Here is a 21,202-nt window from a genome sequence, read left to right as displayed (position 1 = left end):
TTGTAAGAGCACCGTAATGGCTGATGTATTCTTTATTTTTATTTTTGATTGTTTTTGGAGGCCCACAGTATCAGTTGCTGGGATTCATGTGGAAGTGCTTAAGGGTTTGAGAGTTAACACCTTGGTGAGCTGCTCGCACTCTTGCCTGCTGTTAAACAAAGGCAGCTTTGTGGAGACTCTCCCCAAATGTTTTCTTAACATGTTCCAAGCAGTTTGAGCAGGCAACTAAAGTAAACAAGATGTTGCCATGATAAAAACACTTGTAAAAACATAGCAGAGTGCACTTAGAGACTTTTGAAGGCAGAGCTCTACCGGGCACACTGAATTTAATTCCCCTCTCTTCTATAAACAAAGGGTGAGGCAATGTCAGAATACAATAAATAGTGATGGATTTAAGGGGGCACTCCCAAAGCTGAAATATGCGTGTCTATGTGTGAAAGTGTGGGTGTGCAATACGTGGTTTAATAACTATGTGTCACAGGATGTTTATTAAATGAAAATAAAAACACAGAACTGCCTATTTTTCATCTCGCACACAAACTGCACTACCACACAATCTGGTGTAATGAGCTTTTTGAAAGCAAACCACGCTCCAAGTGGATTTAAGTAAATGATGGAAAAACCAAAAGAGGATTCAAAATGTTGACAAAGACAGTCAAAACTTTGAGCTGCCTGTGAGGCGTCCCTCGGCAGCACCTTTCTCTCCTGCGTCTGCGAGGAACTGTTCGCTTGCTGAGTGCTTGTTTTAGGATAATGGAATTGTGTCATATCTTGTTTAAAGTGCGTCTAATCCGGGGTGACAGTGAGCCATTGATCTGCTGCCACAATGCAGATGTTTTCATCCTTTCCGTAACCATGGCGCTGTTATGTGTTGGATTACCCAGAGCGCACTGCACACAGGGCTGATTAGTAAACCAGGGGCCTGACTCAAATGGAGAAACACGGCGCAAAACAAAGCCCTGTGTCAGACTGGACAGGGTCAAACCTGTTACACTGCTCAAACCGGAGAGATGCTCCACAGCAAGCGATACTGACTTGGATCTCTGTGAGTACAGCATACGTGGCCCGTTTTAACACAGTGCTGAGGCGTGGGCCTTCAGGGACATGAACAACGCTGTAAACCGGAAAAGCAGTCAAAGAAGTAAAGCATGAGAGAGGAGAGGGAAAGACAAATAAACCGCTGAGAAAAAGACACACACACCAATCCCCCTGTCCAGTGACAAGGGCAAACATGCAGAGCGCCCTAAGTGCGGGCTGCCACAGATAAACATCCTACCGTTGTTTGTTTGGGAAAAACGGCCCCCGTCACCATGGGAACTGCACTTATCACAGGAATTAGAGGCCCATGCCGTTCTCAGAAGGAGACCCCGCCACAGTACCCTTGTCAAAAGAGTGCCAACTCAGGCACCCACACTCAGGAATAACAACCAGCTGCACCTGTAGTGCCTCTGAGTCACCGGGGGTCACAAAACGTGTAATCGACCCAACACGAGGACAAACAAACTGCGATAAAAATGCACCTCCGACTACGGCTCTTACTTACTTGAGGAATGACTGGAAATCATCAAACACCGCCTCACATCCAGGCCACTTGCAAACACCGTGACCATAGAGAGGGTGGCTGTGGTGGTGTGAAGGCTCTTCTAACGTGGACCTAAAAGAGAAATGAGAGATGGTTATTAATAAAAGCAGATTTTCAGGTTCTCTGCAACACAAACACAGTCACATGCCTGTGGGTACATAACATGACGAGGGATCACAGAGGATGGTTTCAGTGTACCTGCCTGATCTCTGCTTGCTCCTCTCTTAAAAGAGGGGACTCACGTTGTGAAAGCACGAAGGAATCAATATGTAATTATTTAATATCACTGAGCCATGCTGCAATTCACTTTGATCAAGGCTGCTAGGGGTCTCCCCCTCAATCGCTGCTTTTCTTGCGCTGCCTGCTGCATCACGTCCCAGGGCCCACCTGGAGGAGCGTACACCGCAACATGAAAGCCCCAAAAGCATCAGCCACTTTCACACTGTGCACAAACTGTAAACATCCCCGTCTGGTATCAATTTATATACTGACCAATCCATGTCACCTGGGGCTGACAAGCACGCATCCATGGGGAGCGTATGGCTTCGTACAATCAGTCTAAATAGCAGGAACATCCCTGAAAAATAAACTTTACAACATCTTCCATATGGCCAGAGGTGTGGAGCCACAGCTAACTACAATCGGCATGGAGAGAGAGCGGCCCGTGCAGAGGCAGTGTCTGCGAAGAAAGCGAGACAGGCGGCCATATGGACAAAGGCACTATACAAGACACACAACTTTCAGCAACAAGAGCCTGGGGGACTGTCCTATATCGCTACCACCTGTGCTTCTGGTGGCTCGTGAGCACAATGCTGCTGCTGCTTCTTCTCCAGTCTGAGCTGTGCTCTCTAAGACAACAGGTCAGGTAGGGAGATTCATTACACCACAATGTGTTGTGCTGCCATTTGGGAATAACCCCAACCACTGAAACTTCATTCATATACATATATTAAATAAGAGATAAAGTCTTATGCTACGACTTCAGGGATCGTCCTCAAGGATACAAAGGAAGGAAGAATAAATAGCAAGAATAACATCTTGCATTGCTTAGCCAATCATCCATCTGCTGTGATTTAGTAAAATTCATGTAAAAATGAATCAGTAAAAAAAAGAAAGTAATCTAACCATGGTGTGCCAATTTTGCCGGTTTAAACAAGCTGATGTTCAGATTAAAATCTCATTTGTATCAATGTTAGTAAAGCTGTACCTCAAGTAGGAAATTTTAAAGGTCGTCACAGGTTTCCTTGTGTTATAATTACTTGCTTAAGAGTTCACATTGTTCATAACATGTGATAATTGCATTGCAATTAGGAAGCAGTCAAGCATTCATGAATGTGGTTAGCAGCTTTTTTTCTTCCCTCTTTCAAAAGTCAGAATTTTTTTTATTCAATTATGAATTATGCATTCACATTAAGACCTCTGTTTTGATACAGCTAATAAATAGATGGCGGAAGACCTATTATAATGAGTTTTTAACAAGGAAATGTGTGGACTGGCGAAGGTAACGCTGGTTTTTAATTTAAAGAGATCCTTTTTTAATTCTTTGCGAGCAGGCTTGTTGGTTAATTCTGTATTAATAAGATATTGAAATGTGGAGTGCGCTGGGAATCAGTAAGCACAAAGCGCTGTGAGGGGCTGGCGGCAGAAGAGCCCTTTTAAACGGTGGATGGCTAAACAGTAGTAAATGACAGAATTTACACCAAATGAGCTACATTAGTGTAATAGGAGAAGAGTGTAGGATTCATGGGGTTTTCTCCCATTTGAGAACATTTGAAGGAAGGGGAGAAAGAAAAAAAAAAAAAAAAAAGGGAAAACCGCTTTGCAGTTCCCTGCCTTGCGTTAAATTTGACTTCCACCCATGACAGGTCTGTCAGGATGTTATTATTGTCAGGCAGCCCTGAGGAAGAACACTCTAATGATGTTGTAACAGCGATGAGGAACACCGTGCCATCAGCTTCCTTTAGAGGAGAAGGAACATTAAAGTGCCTACAGACCCCGACAGAAAGTGTGCGCTGTGTTTGGACGGACAGGAGGAGCAGCACACAGATACAGTAGAACTTTGACAGCTGCCAGCCAGTTGTTTTCTAGTTCACTTCTTTTCATGAGATGCTTGGGCCATAAACAAGTCATGATCTACAGCAACGTGTGCTGATGGGCTCAATCTATCAGCGAGAGTGGAAGGATTGATGTCCTCAACTGTGCTGGGTCAGAGTCTGGCCACAATGTGTGAAGCCAGTCACAACACTACCCCTCACTGGCGCTAATGTTAGCCTATTCCCTCGAGTCCTCCCCCTCAATCCTCCATCCATACCAGCTCCCCTCCTTTTTCGAACTCTCTCGGCCCTACACTCGATTCCTTCCTTGCGTCTTCTCTGTGCCATTGCATGGTTTACCCTTAATGATTTAATTATCTTTTTTTTTTTTTCCAGTGTAAGACAAATGAAAGGCAAGAGAGATGGGAGTGCTGTGCCAAATCTGATCATTTATCTCCTTAACAGATTGCTGCGTTACAGTCCCTGAGCTGTGGTTACTGATGGTTGTTGGGAAGTAAAGTGGGCCAAGCGCTTTGTGAGGATGCTCCCCCTTACAAAGCTGATGCAGCACTGTATTGGGAATTTGTGTCAGATACAGATCAGGCACATTTCATTTAAATAAGCAAATCATTGAATAAAGATGACCTGGCTCACAGGGGTATATCTCTATCTATGCATCAGTTCGTGGGCTGCGAAACAACACGGGCTGACAGATTGAGTGACTCAGGCCCTGGTCATATCAGGGATGTTATTCAGACCAACAGAAATCCCAGCCTGCCTCGCCAGAGTGTTCTCTGAGACAAGTAAAAGCAGGAACACGTGCCTCGTCTTCGGTGTGTCAAGCCGGCAGTGATTGAATTTCTCCTCCTTCCTTAAGACGGAAGTGCAAAGCCGGTGAGTGATTCCTGTGGATGCACTTAAGGTTTTAGTTGCAGGCGTCGTTGTGCCTGGGCAGATTTTATATGACACATGAAACTAACTACATGGTACTTAGGGCCTGCTGTAAACCAATCTGAAGCCAGTCGGGAAAACAGGCCCATCAGCAGAGAGGCTTGTTTCTGTTGCATGACAAAAGGACTTGCAAAACCGCATCAATTAAAAGTTCATTAAGTTCAGCGCTGGGAGGATGAGTGGATGCTCTCTATTTACGCCCAGGCCGGCCCAGCCCATTATCTTCAACCTGATTATTCAAATCCCTGGATTATAACACAGACGTTTTCTCAGAGCCTTGCTTAGAATAATCATACTTAATAATATTTCATTTTTCTTCCCATGGAGTCTGATTAGAATTGAGTCTGCATCATCAAAAGAGAGGAACAATGCTCTTGATAGTTGTGTGATTCAAGCGTTCCAAAATTAACACAAGAAAGAATTATTGCTTGTGTGAATCTAAATTAGCATCATTCAGCATTTAATAAGGAATGTTTTGTGTTCGCTTTGTATCAGTCATCTATTCTTAGCGACCGCACTTTGAAAGTGCGCGCAGGTAATCCTCGAGCTTTCTCGAGCAGATGGGCTGGATGAGAATCACCTGCTTGGGTTCTCTGACAGATCTAAGATACTGCGAGAATATTCAGACTGAGACTGCCTTCCTCACTTAAGCTTGTGTTAAACTGCTGTTGACATCTTCTTTAATCTCTGACAGTCGGTGCGAGGCAGAGGGGCTGCCAGCTCTTGCGTTATGTCTTCTCCGATGTTTCATGGAGCCCTCAGCTGAAGCTGGTTCTTGCCTTTTCCTGCCATCGATGCTCACCTCGTTTGCTCGCTCGCGACAACATGTGATGGAGTGAGCGAGTCAATATCCTCCCCTGCGATTTGTCGTCAACTGCACAAAAAACCAGACATTCAGCCAGACACTGTGTGAAGGACTGGAAGCCTGTGGATGCTGTCAACTGTGGGAGCAAGTAATGCCCGTTTTTTTTTTTTTTATATATTATTTTTCTCCAGTGTCTGTGCTGGAAGATAACTTTGAAACACAGTAAAGAGGATAAGTCTGTACAGGTAATACAAATCTGTTTAAAACCCATAGCACTGCTTGAAAAGAAAGAGTGGCTTTCCGTTTGTATCGCTCCATCAATGAATCATAGTATTCCCTCTCGAAGTCATTCAGATCTTCTTTACAACCTCCCGTGCACCCCCCCCCCCCCCCCCCCCCCCTTCACTGGCAGCCCCTCTTCACCTCCAAAGGCCTGCTGGTTTACTGCACTAAACATGTTTTCATCGGCGTTGCTTTCATAATGACGAGTAGGTTTTGATCACTGAAACACAAGTCAGATGTTATGCAGTGAGCTCATGGTGCCTGGAGGCTCCTCACTAGCAGTTCAAAGATCAGGCTTTGGTGCAAGAAAACAAGCAAATGTGTAAGATGCCAAATTAATTCCTTCCTTAAAGACACAGACACAGCGCTCAGAGAGCAAACGCCTTTCACAGATGATTCATCCCAGTCTTAAAAATACGATACACCCAGGGTTTGTTTTTTCTAGCATATAATAGCTCGTTGGTCTTGTTCTTTTTCTTTATTGCTGAGCTGACAGGTGATGATCATGTTGATTTTACATGTCAACAGGTTACAAGGAAGTAATTTTCCTTGCTGAAAAGACACTAGTGATCTGAATGTTTCCAAGGCAGTCACAGCTGCACTTCCCAATGTGCGACTGAAACAATAGCAGGAGGGGGTCAATCCCCTGACCCCCCTCATTAATAGTGTGGTGCACATTTCTCCAGATCCCTGTGTTCCTTCCAGGTGCTCCTACGAAATCCCCAGCTGCACACAGAACAGTGACCTTAATGAAAATAATACTTACAAACTATAAATTAATAGAAATCTCAATGCAAACCCTATGGGGACACATGTCCATCAACTGATGCTCTGTGAGAAATTGTGATTTTAAATGGGAATATATGGCACATGGGCCTTTGCACAAAGATGACACTGAAGACCAGTTTAATTACCGGTTATTACACCAGGTTGTTATAACATAAGGAAAAGCTTTGCTTCACTACATTTTAAGCTTGTGTGTCTTCACTGACCCATGCTCTCATTACGAGAACATGCAGGACAAGCAAATAAAAGGAAACAAGAAAGCCCACGCGGAGGGAGGGACTCACACTTCTCTCTTGTGACTCATGTACTGCCCGTTGGTGGAGGCATGCTGGTTGAGGAGTGGGTTCTTTGGTGGTGCCGGGGATGACAGGTCAAGGCCCCGGTGACCATTGTTGCTGCTGTTGTTGTGCTCCTCCTTCACGTGAGCGTTTGTCACCTCCTTCCACAGTTGCTGCAGCTCTGCTGGAATCATGCCTGAGACAAACAAATTGGATAATTAAATCAATTAACAGCTAATCCAACTCTCTTCTTCATCACTTAATTAAATCAAAGCGTCTGTAAACAAAGCCGAGTATTAATTAGAAAATATTCCACTACAGGGTAATGCACTGAGAGCTCTTGCCTCCCCCTCTTCTCTCCGCCACCTCCTTCTCTCCCTCCCATTTTTCCTGTGATCTGAAGCGTGTTTGTATACACAAATCCCTGGCATTCACGCAAATTTCATGCCCAGAGTAAATAATTAACATCCAGACAAGGCATGAAATCTGAATAATCACCATCATTTTCTCTCAACAACAGAGATGTGCAGAACACACACAACAAAAAGTTTACAATAGCAACACTAGAAAACATCCCACCCCTGCCTCCTTGAGAAACAGGACCCTGGGGTAATATTCTCAAAAGCGCATTAATGTGCAAAATACTTAAAGCTCTGCACCGCCTCCAATTGACACAGAAGACTTAAACCTCATTTAACAAGTCAAGCACACTGCAGCTCACACAGCCCTTTGAAAAAAAAAATCCCTTGAAGACAGAAGACATTTTTCTGTGTGTTGGAAACACGTCTACAGAGCGCATGTTTTTTTCTGCCTGTGAGTGACAGCGATCCCGATACTCAGGGCCAGAGTCGCGTTGAAGAAGCATAATGCTGTGTTTGTGCACCCCACTTTCCATGGCTGAAAGAAGAGAGGCTTTGTTGGCACACAATATATAAGTGTCCATCTATAGTGAGTCTGTTACTGAGCCGGAGAAGTCTGCTTTCATTTGACACAAATGAGGATAAAGCTGATATGTAAAATAAGATTACGCCTCATGGGTGCAGAATTTGTGACTGTTTGTATTTTCAGTGAAAAACATACTGCCTCTGGGTAACACTGTTTTTAATCGCACACTGAAAGATCTAATAGAGGAATATGTGTGGATTTGTGTTGGGCATTCAAATCCATGCTTAAATAAGCCACATGTTCTGAGTACGGTGAAAGCAGCCCTCGGATATGTGGTGAATTAAACCACAGACCAAATGGGCAAGACCACTCGTTTAACATTACAATTAATTAAATCCATTCTCAAAATGAGCACTGGCAAATGAAAGATGATTTGCACATGCTTATCTACTTGGGTTTATACTCTCCGGATCCCCCCCCCACCCCTCCCCATTTCTCATCAGCAGCTCTATAGATACCAGAAGTGCTCCTTTCAAGCACCAGATTGTAATACATTGTGTGCAAAATGCTTAGTCTTAATTTATTCCTGTTGTGGAAAATAACTGTGAGGTGAAGATCTCAATACGATCAGCAAAAATATTTTTAATTTGATAAGCTACTAAAGATTTTAATTATGCTGGTAATGGAGAACATTGGCCTAATGAGGCGGAGGACTCCAGAGAGACGCAGGGGCTAAGAACTGTGAAATGAGTCTGATAGGATTGCTGTAAATTCACACTAGATCGTTTGCATATCAAAGAGCAGGAAATGATTACAGGACAAATCAATAACCTTTCCACGTTCCAAGGAGCGTCTTTCCTCATTCGAATATTTCAGCACCCTCTCTCTATTCTGCCTGCCTGTATTCTCCCTTATTCTCTTCAATGCCTTGATGTGCCCTAATCGAAGCGCACGTCCATGACAGGACTAAACATGCTTAATATTGCGCTCTGTGTTACAGCATGCTAATCCACTTCTTGCTGATTTCCAGTCACATTATCAAAGGAACCATTGTTGTTTTGATGGCATACGGAGACTTTGGAGCAAAAGTCTTTTTTGTTTCTGCGGTGGCTGGTTTGGAAGCGGAAGGTCACTGGTGATGCGAGTGTCCTGCGCTCCGACAGCGGGAACAATCATTTTCCCCCCACTTGGTGCCCGGTGACAGTGGGCGATGTATTTTTAGCCGATGTGCTTGACAGGGCGGCCCACACTGGCTCAATTACCCAGCAGTCCTGGTGACCCCGACACCACTGTTTACTCAGATGAAACCGCAGCGGATAGACCGGCCTGATGAGAGAGGTAACGGAGTGGGACCAGGCTGTCTCTTTCTGGATCTAGTCTGTTGTTTTATTGCTCTCTGCTCACCTCTTCCTTCTCTGTGCCTCTATCTAACCCTAACCTCTTCAAACTCCCCAACAGCTATGGCTCATGATTCCACATAAATGACAATAAAATATCATTACACAAATGTCTCAGAGGGTATTATATTTCGTGTTTGGACAAACTACGTTGAGCCTCTCTCCATCTGATTACTGTGGGACACATAATGACATTGACCTGTAAATCCTCTTTCTTGGGTCCGCAGTTTGTCCATCCTTTAAATGCCCGATTGGTTTATCTTTCCTCTTTCCATTTTTCAGCACAACTATTCCACTCATTACGACTGAGAAATACGGACAAGCACTCTAAAAAATGTATGTTGTTGGGACACTTGATTGATCACCGGTCTCCCAACTCAATTTTACCTCTGCAGGTAGCTCTGGCACCGAGGCAGGCCGAGCTCTTCAACCTTTTCCTGTCCTTGTCCCCCTGTACCCAGGTGACCATGTTCAAGCAAGCAGAAAGTTGATTTAAGGTTCATAATGACATCAGTTGCAGGCCATCATCCCCCAAATAAAAAATGGCCCCCAGTGCTCCGGGCTCTTTAAACCGAGCTGTTACTTCTCACACACAGCGCCGGTGCCATGGGGGGACAGTGACATCGCTATTAGTTTATTGTTCCGTCAGGCTGGGACCTTTACTGCACCCCTGTTTATGTTGCCGTAATCACTGGCCTGCTGATATGCACCCCTTAGGCCTGAAATATGTCCTGTCCTAATGCTGCAGGAACTATTACCGGTAGCCCACTGCTGGATGTATCAATCACTGACAGGTCAGCTGCATTACCCACCGCTGTCCCTGATGTGCTGCTGTTCTGTGAGCACTTCATGGCTCGCCACATTCTTTGCTTTCATATTACCGACAAATTTGTCTTGTCACTGTCCCCCTGGCTGCTCCTAGACAGCTTAAATGATGTTGTGTAGCTACAAGAACTCACTCTCTTGCAGAGCAACCTCCGAGGGTGAGTGGCCGTTTTAGCCGGGATGTGCACAAACACTGGCCACCACTGTGACACGCACACACACGCACATACACACACAGCAACGCATGTGCATAAACATGCAAACACACACTCATACAACACCTGAGCAACATGAGCCTGAGCAACCACTGACTCACTTATCAGGTCAAGAGGAGAGGCTTTTTGTGAGGACGGGGAGGGGGGTGGATCAAATTTATATTTATGAGAGTTATATCCTCCCCAAACACATTGTTATAATTTATAACAGATACCGTCTGGCCGCTTCCAAGACTTTGAACATTAATGTCAAAAGAATTTACGACAAGAGAAACAAATTATACTTTAGATAATGTGAGCAATTGTTTTTCACTCAAAATGCCTATCTGCGAGTTTATACTTAATTAGTGCTATCAAATTTTTGAAAAGCTAATTCAATTGCATTCCTTCAGTCCATCGTTCTGGCAGAAAAAAAATGACTATGATGAATCTGTCTCAGCCAACGATGTAACTGAGCAGGAAACTGGTATAAAAATGAGCTGTAAACTGCATCACAGTGCCTTAAACACAACGGCAGATTTCACACATGCGTTTCTTTAATTACTCTGTTATTTGACAACCTTTTGTTCCTCAGCACATGAGGAAGGTTACCGTGAATCGCATGTGATAACAGCGGCTTTTTAAAAAGAATTAAATTGATATCTAGATTTGGAAATGAAAGAAATAAAAATCATCAGTTAAAAAGTCATACCAATTTACTGCCCCCAAGTTTGAATTCATAATCACTGGGACCCAAACAGAGCAGATCAACTCATCACTTCCAAAGCAGTGCTAACAGCTAGCTGAATATTGTAGATTAGATCTGAGCACCATAGGCCTGGCCCACTGATGCATGAAAGAGTTTAGTGATGTGGAAAACAGAAAGGTCATCAATAACTTCAAACAGTCAAGCAGAAAATGTGTAGAATAGGAAGACAAACTGGGGGCCTGAAGCAGTAGCCTAAGTGTTGTAACAGCTGTCGGAGGCACAGAGTTAACCATCAATGGATTGCAACAGCAAACTAACCAGGTTCGACTGGTCGTGACAAACACAGACAAAACACTTATTGTACACGGGGAGATTCACTTCCTCATCTTAGATGTTTATGCAAACAACACCTACAAGAAATTAACCCCTTACATATGAGTGCAATTCATTTCAATGCATTGTCGGTGGCGTGAAGTTACTCACTCAGAATTATAAGTAAGGTTTTATCTAACAGTTCTTTGAGAGACATTTTCTCAAATAGAATATTATCTGTCATTTAACTGTGTCTATTTAAACCTGATTAGGTATGGTAATGCACTGTATTTGTCATTTGCTAACACAACTTAGGGAGACAAGTACATGGCGTGATACATGGATCCTCTCTATTAATGCAAGTTATAATTTGAATGTTTTAATAGCCTTAACTGTGCGGCTCTATCAAAGCATAAAAGTGGATTGAAAACTGAAAATGAATAAATTCAGTAGACCTACTCTCTTGATAAGGTAAGATGCCTTGGAGGTATTTGATGACGGCACAGTATAAACAGGATGTTCTGAAACTGTTGTGAAATCCATCAAGAGTACCTAGTCATATCACCTATATAATGCTTTACTCAAGGGGTGTGTGTGTTTGCCAGACATCTGACACAGAGCAATTCAGCAAAGCACACTCACAACACAGCAGCGCTCCACGCCTGTGCCCATGGCAATCGTCTGCGAGTGGATGAGTGATTCCATACCCAGTCCAAACAATAACACCACTGTACAAACTGTGTTTGTGTTTGCCTATTACCTAAGCACCCCCAAAACCCTCCTGTTTTTATCGCCCTTATCTTGTTATTTCAAAACTGTTTGTCTTAGCCGGGAATGAATAGTCTATGTCATGTTCTAAAACCCTTGTGACGCCGTCTTTGTCACAAGGCAGCCACTCCTTAACAAAATATTAAAGAATAAATAAAGAAATAAACTTCCTGGCCAAACAACAAGTATTGACTCCCTATCAAGTAACAGGCGGTTTCACAATGACAAGTTCACTGGCAGTTTACGAACAATAGATCCAGTCTTCCTCCAGGCTGAAGGAGAGTGCCACCAGGATGCCAATCACAGACACAGGACAGAGAGTTCAAGGGCAGAGCGTGGATATCAAACTCTATCTCCATTTCTGAACAGCGGGGAATTGTACTTGAAATGTCTGGATGATCATAAACGAAGTGTAGCATGGCAGAATCAAAAGGCAATGCTGCAGTAAACAGTAGACCCTGACAGTAGGTGTGTCTTGAATCAGTGAAACCATGTTCAGTATGTGGTTACATACTTAAGTGGTGCATTGTTCACTTTGACTAAGCAAATTTACACAGGTATAGTAGAGCAGAGCAAAAACAGTAGCAGATCAAACCACTCTGAATATACAGAGATACACAGGCTGCAAGGTTAAAATAGACTGTTTAAAACGCTATCTGAAAAGCATCCAAATTTCTACAAAGCCACACCAGCAGCTCTGCACGACAGTCAAAGTAATCTCATCAGGGGTTCAGGTCTTTGAAGACCTACAGGAATACTAATGTTTTTGCAGTGAGGCTGCTCATAGTTTGCGCTGAGATCGGTATGAACGGGAACATCTGCGTGCCAAAAAAGTCAAACCTTTCTCCCACAACTGTTGGAGATTAAAGGCCCGTGAAACAACATTCATCTTCACAATGATCACGTGACTCTTAAAATGAAAGCTCGCTCACATGAAAATGATTTTAGATGTGTTAGCAGGTGTCACTGGACCTTTTACACAGTTGATTAAAATCCTCCCACACGATAACTGAATACTTTCTCTGCTTAGATTTTAACAGATTGAGGAAATCATCTGACCAATATTTTTAAATACAAGACCAGGATCATCCAATCCATCAGCATATCAGCTGTATGAACACAACCCTTATCACCACTGCTTTTGTCTTATAGCCCAGATTCTAATTTGTGCTCAACAGTGGCCTAAATCTTCAGTGGGCAAACACATTTCTAGCATTTCCACATATACTGGAGGTAAAAAAGGTGGTGGATCATCAGCAGAGTTTTGTTGGCAGAAATGCGCCTGTTGAGCAGCTGAGGACTGATGGACTGGAGATCTGACAAAGTGCTGTAGGCCAGTGGTTCAGCACAGTGCTGTGATATTAGGTACTGACCCTGAGTGAGGGAGTGCAGTGGCAGGCCGGTCTGTCCGGGCTGGATTGTGAGCAGCCCTTGCCTCTGAAGGTTGAGCAGATGCTGCTGCTGGACCTGCTGGACCTGCAGGAGCTGCTGCTGGAAGGCCAACTGCTGTGCTGACACCTGCTGCTGGTGACACACACACACACACACACACACACACACACACACACACACACACACACACACACACACACAGAAAGATAAAGAGGCACACCATCAGCAAACATGCATATAACAGCCGGTGCAAACATGTAAAGCTGAATTTCGGGTTTGTACATTATTAGACTCACGTGTGTACCTTTAAAGAAAAACATTATAAGTCCAAAGGCCACTGAGTTCATAGTTCAGGTTGTAAAATGCATCACTTTGGAACAACATGTTCACAGAGCTAATGGATTTTGACCTGCTAAGACACAACCGCACAGTGTAATTTTCAGATGTTTTTGCTTTACTGTGGGCTTGTCTGGGCCCACTTAAGACAGGTACAGTACACATCTCCCTCTCTCTTAATTAACGAGGAGTCGGGAGGCAAATGACAAACAATGAAACAACATAGTTAATCATTCATAATAAGAGCCACAGGAATTTAATTACAGCCATTCATAATTCAGCAAACAACGTGTGACTAAATCAAAGTGCTTAATAACCACCCTAGCAACTCTCACAACTCTCCCAGGCATGGCGCTGAGCTCAGGGATACACTCTTCCCCCAACCAGCGCAGCAAGCTTTGTTCCATCACACACTGTGGACTGACTGAGAGATGTGGGCTGTTTTGTTGATCTAACTGCGCTGCGGCTGTTTCATCAAGAAGTCTTTTAATGAAAAGCTGGTGTGTCTTTACTGATTTAGGGGTTAGGGGGGAAATTTTGGCTCTGGTAAGTGAAACGTGTGAACTCTGATTGGATGAAAATGAAGAAGAAAATGGAAAGCAGAAAAAGACAAAGTCAGAATAATAAATAAAAGGAAATTATCTAATATCCCCAATCTCTTATGAGTCAAAACAAATGAGAGATGTTATCTTGATAACGGGGGGCACAGAGGAGAGAGATGACTTTTAACCCTTTCACCAGTCCCTGCTCTCAACAGCTCCAAAATGTCTATCATTACTAATTAAATGACAAGATCTATCAGGGAGCCTTGTATTCCCTTACAGTTAAAGATAAAGTAAGCATTCCTGAAACTCATCGGCAGACTGGGCCTGTTTGTGAGTACACAAGGCCAGTTGTCAAACGGGTGGGAGAAGAGAAGGGGGCACTAAAAGCAGAGCAGGGGCTGCCAAGCTGTGCACCGCACCCTGTTACCAAACACAGGATACACCACTTTGTTTACTTCTCACAATTGAGTGCGTACAAAAAAGGTCTCGGTGCAACGTGGCTGTCAGGTCACTTGCTGGCGGCTCTGAAACAGGCAGATAAAACGTGTCCCCTCCGCCCACCCCCGTTCGGCCTGTCAAAAGGGTCTAGCGGCCTTCCTTTCCCTTCCTCTCCCTCCTCCTCCTGCCCCACACCCTGCCTGCTGCTCCTGCACTGGCTCTCTAAAAATAAAGCTCTGGGCAGCAGTGGTTTATTACAGCAAGCCGGGTCGTCTCATTGGATCAATCAGGGGAAGAAGGCGCGTTGACAGTGGATAGCGGAGGGTCATAATTGAGGAGTAACCACATTCGTTCACAGGCTCATGTGTGATCTAACCCAGGAATGAGCAAAGAGGAAAGCGAGGGAGAGGAAGAAGAGAGGGGGAGATGATGGAGGTAACAGAGGTTTCGGTGAAATTCAGGATGCAGGTAGCCTGTGATCTTCTCTGATCTGTCCTATCTATGAAAGGTGGTTGGTTCTTTTCTCCCTTCCATCAATGTGAGAAGTTTCTCATGTCTTCAGTGGTTTTCTGTTCTCCAGCTCCTCCCTGACAGCCTGAGACAAAGATAATAGTGCTACGGGGGTGGGAGTTCACAGGGAACAATGTCTTTCATCAAAATGCTAAATAAATAGAGGGTGGCTTTTCAGAAAAAAAAAGGAAGAAAGAAAAATCGAGTATTGCAAATGAATTTAACACTCTCCCCTTCACATTTTTTTTTCTTCTGGTCCCATCAGCTGACAGGAGCTCCTGTGCGCTCCCAGCATGCAGACACATTAAAAACCCCAGACCCAATAGACCAAATAAGAGGTTAACAAGAAGTGGCACGAGGGAGAGAAAAATACAGTCGCTGACAAATGATAAAGAGTGGCACTGGCAGGCCTTTATTGTCAAGCTTCAAATATAAAGTTAAAGATCTTTGAAAAACTAAATTTTGATGTCTTTAAAATAAAAGAGGCACAAAGCAACAACAGGGGGTTATTGTCTGGCAGCCACAGGGGAGTCACTGCATAATTCTTATTCTGTCTTTTGATGGCTGTGAGAAATGCGACTGAAAAAAAGAGAGAGCGATGGGGAGAGAAAGAAAACATCGGCAGAGGGGGAGAGCCTCTCGAGGCTGCATCCATTTCCTGTGATCATACATAATATGCTTCAAAAGTTGTTTTTTCTTTTATTCTCATGCTCCATTCAACTGATCAATTGCACCTCCTTGCGCCCCCCACCCCACCTCCCCCCCCTTTTCTCCCTTGCTCCACTAGTGTTTACATCAGATGCGACTTGGTGACAGGCCCTATCTGAGGCCGAGGAGCTCTGCTGTCATGTTGATTTATGGGAGCATCACGCCACAACTTGTCCAAACTGAAGCCTGCAGTTCATTAATTAGGGAGCTACGACTTTGAAGTTGGGAGCTTCGACAGCACGCGGACGTGTGTGAGTGCGAGCATGCGTGTGTGTGTGTGTGTTTGTGTGTGTGTGCGCTTTTAACATCGGGCTTAATTTTCTATGCTTCCTCTGCTCTCCAAACACGGAACTCAATGGGGACAAGAGCAAAAATTCCCAGATTGTCTTTGAACTTCTTCTGACCGCACAATAATAATTTGCTTTGTCCACAGTGATGCCTGTATCCTCCAGTCATTAACACGAATTAAGCTGCTGCCTATGAGCGAGCCCCGCTGTACTGGAGGGAGCGAAGGAGAGAGCGAGAAAGATGGAGGAAGAAAAAAAAAACTCTACACAGGCAACAAAGCTGGGAGCGCTCTCTGCACTGATATCTCACAATTACATGCCTTCTCTTCCTCTGCCATTTCCATGTTAATTACCGCGAAAAGCCTCTCAGATTTATGTGCTCCGTGTTCCTGCCTTTCTCCCTCCTGCCTTTCGTTATGTCCTACACGAGACTCACAGGAACGGTCATCTCTTTGTTGCACAGGACACTTGTTTACGTGGATTAAAAAAAAAAAAAAAGCTAGAACAGTCAACTGAAGCTCAGGCTCTATAAAATATTATATATCTAATGTGGAGACGCTTCCAGAAAAAGAGAGACTGTATTCTTAGCACAGTATCAGTCAGTTGTTCCCATTTATCCAGCAAGTCTGACATGCTAATCAGAAGCATGAGTGCACTTGATTCTCCCCCTCCCCTCTCTGCTTTAACCACAGTCTGGAAGCAGATGGGGTTGAGGGAGGGAGCACACATGCCTTCCATGCTCTGTCTGGCCAACGGGTTTGGTAATGGCAGGCGGTTGGAGTGATGTCAGCCTACCTCTTTACTCTGCTTGCTGCCTGCATGCTGTTGCTGCTGCTGCTGCTGCTGCTGCTGTAAAAGCTGGAGGTGGAGCTGTTCCTGCTGCTTTTTGTAGAACTCTTGGAGTTGCTGCTGCAAGAGAGACAGGAAGGCGACGTGCAAGTCTGTCAGTCATATACGCTCAGCAGTGGGTTTAGTGAGAATTTTCAATACTTTAAGGAATGTTGTCTTTGAGGCTTGGAAAAGAGAAAAGAATAGCAGTTCAAAGTGAATTTATCTTTGTGAAACGCTGTCTGCACACGAGAAGGTTTTTATTGCAAACTGTCACATTGATCATTTGAAACATGTGACGCCTTGTCTGACAAAATGATTCATGACATGAATGGCAGTTGTACATTACCTGCTGTAACATGAGGGCCTGTTGCTGCTGGAGAAGAACCTGGAGCTGCTGAGGGCTCAGGACTTGCTGCTGAAGGATCTGCTGCATCTGCTGTGGAGTTATCACTTGAGGTGTCATCATAGCCACAGAAACTGGAACCTGCAGAGACACACAAAACAAGCAGAGAGATGTCAAAAAACCATGAGTCGCTGACCAGAGCAGAATTCATGCATGACTCAAAAAGCCAATCATTCTTTATGCATGCTTCTTCCTGGTTCTAGTCATAAATGGGCTAAAGCTTAACCCAGCATGCAATAGGTTAAACATTGGGTTATATATATATATATAATGGCCCCTTGCTTTTGACTGGATTGTTGAAATTCATCTCAAGTTTCACCTTGATGTGTTAGAAGCTGCACATGCCCTCCAACAAACACACACATTTCAACCCCTCTAACCGTTATGACACCACACCACATTGAGGTTGGCTAAAGGACACAAGACAGCCAGGCGTGGATCACGCCTGTGGAGCAAACTGCCAGCAAATCCACCCAAACCTCCATCCTCCGACCTTCCCCTCTCTCTCACACACACACCCACCCACCCCCTCAACACCATCGGATATGATCTGCATCTGCTGCGATGCTTCTTGGAGCTCGTCATTTACACAACATGGCAAATGTGCCATACCTGAGGACGTTAAATATTGCTTCAAAAATGCTGCGGTTGGCTCATCGTGTGCACGACATGTCATGTGAGAAGATTTCATTAGAGACGCTGTCAACAGCGATCTATTATTGTGAAGACACGGAGCGCCTGGAGGAGGAGCCACGGTGAAGAACATGCCGGCCTCTAACTAACTCCCAGTAGAAAGGTGTGAGTGCATGACTCCTCAAAACAAGTGATTTGTTGTGACACTGAAAGAGCCCCTACAGTTGTCAGGGTGCCTTAATTGCTCCAGCGGCGTGGGGGACTCGGAGTGTGTCTGGATGCTGCCACTCACTGCTATGATGTGCAGTACCATTAAAAGCTCCTTTCCTTGACATTCGGATGACAAACAGCAACTAAGATGCACTTGATAGTGCGGCGTCTTTGCAGTTGTTAACATTTTTTCTGGCAATCCTTCTTTTTTTGTATGTGCATGTATATATTAGTATGTATGTGCATAAGTGTGTGGTAATATTGTGTCTCTCAGGCTCATGTCAGCAGCTGATAGAATGGACATAACGGGTGACAGTCTGTCTTCACCAAGGTTACCCAAATTGTGTGGCCGCCTTATAGCTAATGACACCCTTTGAATTTTTCATGCTTTTCTGAATGTAATTTTGCTGTTTAAAACCTCATCCGGTAACTAAGGGGCTTCTCTTGACACCCGCCCTGCATGCATATCACCTTATTCATTCTCCCCACTGTAGCATAAAACAAAAACAAAGCGGGGCCATAATGAACAGCTTGTATTGCACATTCGGAGGAAAGGGCAGTGATGTCAAATAGGACAGAGCAGCTTTGATGCTCTCCGTTAACTTTATTGAGCAGCGCGAGACTACGCTGCGCTGTGTTCTTCCAGCCCCAAGAGAGCGAAGGATGTTCAGCCCCACCCAGGACTAACACACACTTCACATTTCTCATCTCCAGCACCAGGCGAAGGAGCGCGAGGAGGAAAATGCAATATTAATTCCCCCCTGTATTATGTCTTAATATGCAGTTCATCTTGACTTTTGCACATGACTTGTCCTGTCATTTGCATAGCCCTGGCCTCCCATTTCCTAATTTCACAGTCATTATCCACTGAAGCCCTTTTTTTCTGGGCATCGCTAATTTTGATGAACTATTTTGAAGGTCAACCAAGCAGCCCTGTCTTGCTGACATGCAAGCGCCATACATGATGTGATATATAGTTCTCATCTAAACATGACATTTACCCACCGAGGATAAATAATAATGCCCCCCCTTTTCTTTTTGAAGCCTTACTTTAACTGTAGGCATTAAAAATCTACTCCATACTTGTCATGCTCTATTTTTACTACCATGTTAAAGCTGTAAATTTAGTCTTATTTTCAAATGTATAATCATTTTGTCATGTCATATTATAGAGTGCAATGTGAAAAAATGGAGAGAAACTCCAAGTTAACACAGATTTTACACACTTGAGCCGCTTTCAATAGCTGCCAATTTCATTACAAATGACGCCGAGATTTCCTTCAATTTAACTGTCTTAATTCTTTACACCTTGGGTGTGTATATATCTCATCATGGTTTCACACTTCGCCTTGTCAGGAGCGTCTGGCTCACAGTAACTACAGCTAGAGCAGCTTCCTCTGTGCATAGCCCCAGCAAGAGGCTATTACAGACCCCCATTTTATTACCCATTACTACTGAGGTCATTAGCAGCAAGAGGGATTGTATGCTTCTTAACCTATTGATCAATGTAACTACTACCATTTAATCCTGTGCTGAAGGAGTGAAAATCTGCCTAAGACTGGATCCTATTGAGAGGAAAGGCGGGAGGGAGCACTTTAACTGAAAAATATTGCCCTGGCCGCTGTATCATGCCCATTTAACGCAAACACAGGACGCCTGTCGCCATTTAGAGCACTCCCATATGGTGCACTCCCTTATCTCTTGGATAACATCATGACTCCAGATGATCCACAAAAATATATCACCATCTAAAGATAGTCTAAACGGAGACTCGTACTGGGCTAATAACTGGAGGGATCCACTGAGCCCAGCTCTAATCTACTCTACCAATATGAAGGTGTGAAAAAGAGGACATTCTGAGGATGCCAGAAATAGCTGACGTTTATGAATTTCACAAAGGTGTGGTGCTCCTCCAGGTGCCTCCCATACATAAACATTCAAACCCGGAACATTCTCACACAGCTGCAGAGTGACTGGAGGCGATATACAGCACCAGCATAGGCCTGCTGGCCAACACACACACACACACACACACACACACACACACACACACACACACACACACACACACACACACACACACACACACACACACACACACACACACACACACACACACACACACACACACATACATGCACAAACCTAAACTGTGGCATGCTACCTGTCACAAGCACATACAGGCACACAGCCAAGAACATACTGTACACATGAGGAGCAAAATCTTTTTTTTCCATATGGAATAACACAGTGCTTGCACTGTATACTCGATGAAGAAATGTATATGGAACAAAGAATAAAATATTTAAAAATAAGTAAACAATGAATTTAAACATTCAAATGTTTTTTTTTTTTCAATTTAAAAAAAAAATCGTTTTGTTCAGATAGGATCAATCATTTCATTCATATCATAATTCTTTGCACAGCTCTGTCCATGCATCAACAAGCACACACACACGCACGGACACACACACACATGCACACACACTGTACAGAAAGCATTTGTCATGAAAGGACACCTGCCGTAAACTTATTTTTGTGCATCACTACTCTGGAGAAAAGGCGCAAAATGTGATAATGTAATGAGGGAAAAACCGCACATCTGTAGACGACGGAGAGTCACTGATTCAGAGTTAATGAAGACGCTCCCCGAGCACCCCCTCCTATCACAAGTCAGAGGTCAAAGCCCGGTGAAAAGGAGTAGGGGTGAATGAGGCTGTAAGATAGCCCCTTTCCCCGAGACTGAGGCAATTAAGATGAACAGAAATGAGGGACAAGGAGGTGAACGTCAGTGAGACCGGCGCAGACGTTTCACTGGCCGCAAAGGTGCAGCTTGACTGGAAGAAAAAAAAAAGAAAAAAGAAAAGAAAAAAGAAAATTATCAAATTTTCATTTGTGCTCCCTGGGGTCATCTTGTTTTGCAGGGGCATCAAATGGAATGGAGAAGCAAAAAAAAAAGAAATAACAAGCCCTAGAGAAATCACTGAGTCTAGTCCGTTTGATGCTGTTGTTTTACCTTGGCCTGCAGTGGCGCAAAAAAACGACTTCCCATCCTGACTATGATCTCCTGCATGAAAACGTCGCCGAAATGAGGATTTCACG

The 21,202-nt window shown here is 44.1% G+C and overlaps 1 protein-coding gene across 3 annotated transcripts in view; it reads right to left on the bottom strand.

Annotated features, from left to right (window-relative positions):
* foxp1b (forkhead box P1b) overlaps positions 1–21,202 on the bottom strand; it is a 95,877-nt gene that overhangs the window by 16,270 nt on the left and 58,405 nt on the right. For 2 of the 3 annotated variants that reach the window (XM_070993760.1, XM_070993776.1), the window contains 5 exons: positions 17,201–17,338; positions 16,819–16,932; positions 13,181–13,331; positions 6,724–6,913; positions 1,544–1,654 (listed from right to left, as the gene is read on the bottom strand). In XM_070993760.1, coding sequence (XP_070849861.1) covers positions 1,544–1,654; positions 6,724–6,913; positions 13,181–13,331; positions 16,819–16,932; positions 17,201–17,338 — 704 coding nt within the window. The remainder of the gene's footprint in view (positions 1–1,543; positions 1,655–6,723; positions 6,914–13,180; positions 13,332–16,818; positions 16,933–17,200; positions 17,339–21,202) is intronic. The other variant, XM_070993768.1, reaches the window with a different exon arrangement.

Source organism: Chaetodon trifascialis, chromosome 3 (assembly GCF_039877785.1).
Source record: "Chaetodon trifascialis isolate fChaTrf1 chromosome 3, fChaTrf1.hap1, whole genome shotgun sequence".
NCBI lineage: Eukaryota > Metazoa > Chordata > Actinopteri > Chaetodontiformes > Chaetodontidae > Chaetodon > Chaetodon trifascialis.
Note: the sequence above shows the minus strand (reverse complement) of the source record. Positions and strands in the feature narration are given on the sequence as shown.